The 7,052-nt window shown below is 41.3% G+C and overlaps 1 protein-coding gene across 1 annotated transcript in view; it reads right to left on the bottom strand.

The window, feature by feature from the left end:
* Window positions 1–7,052, bottom strand: part of LOC119416065 (troponin I, fast skeletal muscle) — a gene marked incomplete in the record, with an annotated part of 13,923 nt that continues 6,871 nt past the window's right edge. Inside the window, 4 exon segments of the mRNA XM_037683239.1 lie at window positions 1–822; window positions 905–1,078; window positions 3,493–3,582; window positions 3,792–3,911. Of these exon segments, the coding sequence (XP_037539167.1) occupies window positions 745–822; window positions 905–1,078; window positions 3,493–3,582; window positions 3,792–3,911 (462 nt within the window).

Below are 7,052 nucleotides of genomic sequence, written 5' to 3'. Positions count from 1 at the left end.
TGACAGCCAAATGAATTTACTGTGCTTTAAAACATGTGATGTCATTTTTATTTACAAGCGTGACGTTTTCTTCTCAGCTGTAAGTTGAGTTTTGAACAAACAGATTATCTGTGCGTGGCGGTGCCGCAGCTTCAATAAGCTGCATCCTTTCAGTAATTTAAGAAACATTTCTGCGTCCAGATTCAAATGAACCAAAACTGTCTCGTTGTGTAAATCTCATCCGGACCTTCAACTGGGCCTTTTTCCTTCAACACTTCACACAAACCCAGAGAAATGAGCTGTGTCGTGGATTTAGGCTGATTTGTAATGTACATCAAGAAATATTTCATGACAACGCTGTATATAAAAAGCAATGTATTAATTAAAAAAGATTAGGAACAGGAAGGAAAGTGAGCATCAACACAGAAAGTTGCATTGCTAGATAAAAGTCTGTTCTTAGAGACAACTGTAAAATAAAGGGGCTTGCCGATGTAAACATTTACCTTTTTTGCCATTTTGTCAAATTTAATAAAAGTGGTTTTAAAGGAAAATGAAACATGGGAGTTAATTTTCTTGCCCTGTTAATCTTCAGCGGATTGAAAAAAAATCAGGGTTCAAATTTTTGATTGGTTGTCAACCAAATTGTTAAAACAAAGCAGGCTGAAATACATAGATTTAATTAAACAAAATATATTTCAGTTCACTGTGAAATGACAGAAATAAAAAAGTGCTATCAGCCCAAAACCGGTCCAAGATTTTGGATCTTTAGGCACTCTCGAACATCTTCTTCCTGTCAGCCTTGTCTTCAATGTTCTTACGCCAGTCGCCGACTGCCTCTGCAGGCTGCAACACACAAACGCATCGTCGTGAGTGCAGGAAGGAGAACACGCTGTGAGCCGCTCCTCCCCCCCGACCGAACACTCACCTCCTCTTTCACCTCCTTCTTGACCTGCTTCAGGTTTGCTCTCAGGTCCATGTTGACTGTATGCTTGGAGCCCAGCAGTGCTTTGAGCATGGCGTCAGCAGACATGCGCACCTTCTTCAGCGCAGGCTTCTTCACTCCAGCCAGGTCCACCACTTTGATCTTCAGGTCTTCAATCTAAGACGGACCAAACGCTTTAGATTCAGAGCTTTTACAGCTGATGTTAATTAATGTTAATTCAAAGTAACTTCATTATCGTAATTTCCAAACGATAACATATAGTATACACTATACAGTACTATACAGTACTATACAGTACACTATAAGCCACTACTTGTTTCACATGCTTTGAACTCCGCGGCTAATTTATGGATTTTTTTTGGACAGGCTAACGAGCTTCCTGCCATCAAAAACATTTAGCTTCATCAGACTCAGGCGCTCATGTAGCTGCCCAATGTACGTCTCTCTTGAGGGATGGGTTCTTGTGACTCAGTGAAACTACTTATATAAATAAAGGTAAAAAATCTGACTAATGAAATCACCGAACAGGTCACTGTGGACCAATGGACCTTCTAATTACCGTAAATCAAACGCACTCGCACTAAATTCTTCAGATCAGTTATTTTGCACCTCATGCGCACACAAGAAATGCACATTTCAAGTTAAAGGGGATCGATCTGGCTGTTGAAGAAGGAAATAGAGCTGCTGCACGTAAGCTAGGCGTTTCCTGGTAGGCTACTGTATGTATTTATTTATTTTAAGCAGCCGCGTTACAGGCACGGTTCAGAAAACCAACGTTTACTGTACGTATTTGTTTGAGGGGTTCCAACCCTGGTTCTCGAGGAGCACCATCCTGCATGTTCAAGTAGTTTCCCTGCTCCAACGCACCTGATGCAGTGATTTAATTACTCTCGTTCTGCAGAAGCCTGTTAATCACCCATTTATCCAAATCAGGTGTGTCTTAGCAGGAAACAACTACAACGTGCACGATGGCGTTCATGTTACTCATGTTACAACGTGAACACCTGCGGCTTGTGCACAAGCACGACTTCTATGTGTACAATTATTTTTGTGTGTGCGCGGTTTATATTCAGGTGCGCTCAATAGTCCAGAAATTACGGTAGTAGTAACAATAAATCTGTGTTAATAATTCTGCGTGTCACCTGTAAATTAAACATATTCAGTGATATTTTTTACAAACGTTCCACGAGCAACACATTTGTCTCTTCTTCTGTTGCCTGTGTGGGTTGAACTGTAGGTTCAAATGTTCGTGGTTTTGTGAACCATGTACTCGTGTATTGTGCATTATTTTATGACCATTCACCCCACACACAATAAACTAGTCAATGTTTCAGAGACAGCTCAGCCTGAAACAAAAGTATCACATTTAAGACCCCCCCATTACTATTCTTTGCACTTAATGTTTAGATGTGCAACTTGTAAGTGTGTTTTAGCTCATTACGTCTAAACTGTCACAACTTTAATGAAACCGGACTCGTCAGTAACTTAGCCCAGACCACGTGTCAAACTCAAGGCTTGGGAGCTAAATCTGCCCCCCAAGATAATACTTTACAAGTACTTTTACCACTTCTCATTTTACTTTAAAACGGACCATACTTTATTTAGAGCAGATTTCTCATGACAGTTGGTCAACTTTGACGCCAAGAGTTTGAATTGTTCCATAATCTTTGATTGTGATGCCAGAAAAGCAACAGAGATCGTCAAATTAAACCAACATGCAATCAAGAAAAGACGTCATGTATCTGTCTGGAGTTAAAGACTAAAACTGGCTCTTGGTTTGGAACAAGTTTTAAATTTTGGCCACATTTTATACCTGAGTTTGACCCCCCCAGACGCACTGCATCTGGGCTAAGTTGCAGCCTCTTGGTATAAGGAGAGACGTAAAAAGAAAAACCATTACTGAGATGAGTTACGTCAGGGCTATTCAACTGGCGGCCCACGGGCTGGACTTCAATCCAGACCACCAATAACTTCATAAACTGTTTTTAGCGGGATGGGGTTCTGTTTATTGCATTTATGATTCAATGTGATCAAACAAATTAAAAAGGTAAGAGATTATTGTAATGCTTGGTTTATTTATGTAAAGACTTTAACTGCTGGAGGTCCGGCCCCTGAGCTGCTGGCTCTCAGACTCTGTGGCCCCTGAGCTGCTGGCTCTCAGACTCTGTGGCCCCTGAGCTGCTGGCTCTCAGACACTGTGGCCCCTGAGCTGCTGGCTCTCAGACTCTGTGGCCCCTGAGCAGTTTGGTTGAACAGCCCTGGGTTATTTCATATTAAAATAAATATGGGACTTGAAGTTGTAGTTTCAATGTATTCCAGTGTGGACTACGTTTCCCCTGAGGAATGCAAGAGCGTAGTGAAGTCACTGTGAGGTTACGAGAGCGTCTGATAAAATATCAAGGGGTGTTTACTGACAGCACCAACAAAACAACAACATAAAACACTGACAAAAATAATTATATGGATTATATTTTCCCAAAAGACAATACAAAGGTTAAAAATAACTTTTACTTTTTACTAAAAATGACTGCTGAAGCTCAAATGAACTGGTACCAGTTTACGGCTCGTACCTCCTTGTCGGCCTTGCCCACTTTGGCCTCCAGGTCGTACCGCTCTTCATCAATCTTCTCTATGAGGGCATTCAGCTTTTTGCAGGTTTCCTGATCAAACGAAGACACGGGGAGTTCATTCCCAGTGAATAAAAACAAGTCGTCTGTATAAAAGTGGAGATGAAACAAGGACTTTCTCCAAAAGGTCAACTCCGAGATTCATTTCTACAATTAGACCTGTTTTGGTTGTGAATAAAGACATTTCAAACATTGACCGTAAAAAAGAAGTAGAAAAAGCTTCTTGGGGTATTGTCTCTCACCATGAGGTCTCCGCTCAGATCTGGTGGTGGACACTTCTCAGCCATGTAGGCATCCTTAGCTACAACAAGATCTTTCTTTTCCTGTTCAAGCCAGGTTGCTGCAATCTGCAGAATCAAACTCTGAAGGAAACACAAAAAAAGACATTTTCAGTTTTTCGACATTTAAGTTCATTTTATGAACACTTGTGATTTTCTGTAATGAACACAAATTAAAATGGTTTCAAGCTTTAGAAGCACATGCGGTTAAATTTTTTATTTTATTTTTATGGTACTGTAGAACAAGAGAGAATCATTAATCTGTGAACATGGGTGAACCTGGAATAAAAAAAGAATAAACATGTTCTTCTTTGGAGATGGTAGTTCACCCAAACCATCTTTCTTGTGTGCAGAAGTTGTAAACTACACAAGAAAAACAGAAGGCCTTGTCTTTAAAGGGACATTTTCACACTGAGGTTATCTTAGGTTAGGAAATGTGTTGTAGCCATTTTGGTCCAACATAGAACACAACACAAAACAGAGCAAGACGTCATGCTCAGACCAAGTAACGTTCTAGATATGAACACGTCAGAAATGAGCTCAGGTAAAGGTAAAACTCAGATTTATAACTCAGCCAGTGTAACAGGTATGGAGCTAAATGTGAGTCAAATTGCTGTGGCGGACATCTTGGATTGACTTCAAAAGATAATCGGTCCAATGTGTACGTCTAATGATCACCCTACTAAGATTCCATTCAATGTATCCATTGGGTCATGAGATATTTTGCTAACGGACAGAGGATTGACTCATACAGTTAATAGTGAAGCTTTGGCCAAACACTTTTCACAATAAGTCGTGCTTGAGGTTCATGTTGTCGTTGACTCTCCAATACAAACAGTTTATAAATTCAAATTGTAGTTCAACTTCTGTGTCATCTACATGTATTCTACAAGACCCCAGTGTCTCTGCGTTTACAGTAATTATGTTATTAAACGCACGCTCACAGTTGGAAATGCCTCATCCTCAGAGGTGCGCCTCCAGCAGATCTGCACCCCCCATTTCACTTCATTCATTTTCAGTAGTGTGCAACTGATTCACAGTCAAAGTTTCCCAACATCAGTGGATGAGAGGCAATGGGTGGCCATCCTTCACTTGATGTCTTAACGTTTAACTGTATCGATTCTTCGGGGGCGTGCACTGCTCTGACAATCAGCTTCATACACACACCATAACCTCCCTGGTGAAGTGACCAAGGCGCATCATTACCAGATGCCCGGACCACCTCCACTGGTTCCTTGTGATGTGGAGGAGCTTTACTCCAAGTCTCTCCAGGATAACTAAATGTCAAACTCAAATCGACTCCCTGAATATGCAATCTTGACATTTTAGTTACCACCAGTTTGTGTTCATAGGGGAGAGTAGGAACATAGACCAACTGATCACCTAAAGGCTTTGCTCCCTTTTCACCACAAGGAACCAGCACAGCATATGCAACACTGTGAAATCAGCACCGGTCTGTCTGTCAGTCTCTTTGTCCCATTCTTCCCCTACTCATGAACAAAACCCACAGATACCAAAACTCCTCCACTGGAGGCAGTACCTCACCCCCAACTCTAAGAGGGAAATCCACCCATTTCAAACTGAGGACCATGGACCATGTGCTGATCTTCATCCCAGCTTATATACACTCTGCTGTGAATCGCTCCAGTAGCTGGAGATCACAGCACAATGAGTAGAGTAGAATAGACCTTTGCACCTGAGTACAACCAAATTTGGGGCTAGCTGTACAGTAGTCGCAGTTAGTCCGTCTCATTGGCGAGGGATCTTGCATGAGCAAGAAAAAGGCTGGGAAGTGGTGGTTCCAAGTCAACACAACTCATGTAAACTGGGTGGGCAGACTCCCATGAGCCTCCAGGACCCTTGTGACAGTAAAGAGCTGCTCCAGTGTTCCACAGCTGGAACAGGACCTGTACTTTTCCTCCTGAGTACGAGGATCGTCCACTGGTTCTCTAGCACTCCTGACGCTCCGTGTCAACAAAGACAGTCCAGAGCCACGACAAACTTAGGGCGGATCTTACTTCTAATCTACAAAGCCCTCAACAACCTAGCTCCATCTTATATTAGAGAGATCAGAGAGATATCAGATCTTTTTGTTCCATATTTTCCCAACAGAGCACTTCGCTCTCAGACTGCAGGTTTACTTGTGGTATATATATATATATATAATTGACATGACTCCGCAATTTATGACAGTGACCATTCCTATGATTAGATGCAGCCAAACACATAAATGGATGTCAGTATGTCATTAATTTTACAAGTTATCAGTTCGTCAGACGGATGGAGGTAGTTTTTAATTCCCCTCATCACTCTGTGACAAGAGACAACACATTTTATATCAATGGGACAAAAAGATATGGGTGCATCTATTTGGATCAAGGTGCAGCTGGCTGTAACAAAATGGCTGAAATGTCACTTTATGAACAAAAGCTGTGACTAAATAATTAAATTCTGTTCATGAATCATGTTGACGTCTGTTAAGGACCCTCACAGAGGCTGGTGCTTTTCTCATCAAAACCCAACTAACAGCCCTTTCTATGTGTATTGTTACTATTTAAAACTAATGCAGATGTAATTGTTAAAAATTAATTAGAAAAGTATGCAAGAAATACACTAGAAAATACTGTTACTATGAAATAAAGTGTGCCCAAAAGCTGCGTTGGTCTAATACAGTCGATGAGTTGTCCAGAAGGCAGCTCTTACAGCATCGCTTACAAATGTGCAATATCTGCACTGCAGCGTGAAACAGTGATAACTTGATCCTTCTCTAGTCTACGACTGAATCCTAAATTTAAAGTCAAGCAGTAACCATATCCTGACACCCCCCCGACCCCGCAACCCCCAGAGCAGCTGCAGCTCTGCTCACACCCAGCACATGTCCTGTGGGAGATCATCTTTAAAGATGAGTTTTATTTAAGGTCTTACATTAGTTCATCCATCGGGGTGGGCAGAGTTTCACTAAATTCACTCTTTATTAATGGTTCAACTGGGAAGCTGTCCTTGAACAGAACCATGTCCAAATGTTTCAATAAATTACCAAAGTGTTTTTATTTCTCCAGTGCTTCCACCTGCGTAATATCACTAACATTAGAAACATCTAAAGATGATGCAGAACAACTGGTCCATGCATTTGTCACGTCTAGACTGGACTATTGCAATGGTTTATTATCTGGGTGTACAAATACTTCTTTAAAACGTCTTCAGTTGATCCAAAATGCTGCTGCC

This window comes from Nematolebias whitei, chromosome 10, assembly GCF_014905685.2.
Source record: "Nematolebias whitei isolate Nwh7 chromosome 10, NemWhi1, whole genome shotgun sequence".
Classification (NCBI taxonomy): Eukaryota; Metazoa; Chordata; class Actinopteri; order Cyprinodontiformes; family Rivulidae; genus Nematolebias; species Nematolebias whitei.
This window is presented reverse-complemented; position numbering and strand designations above follow the sequence as displayed.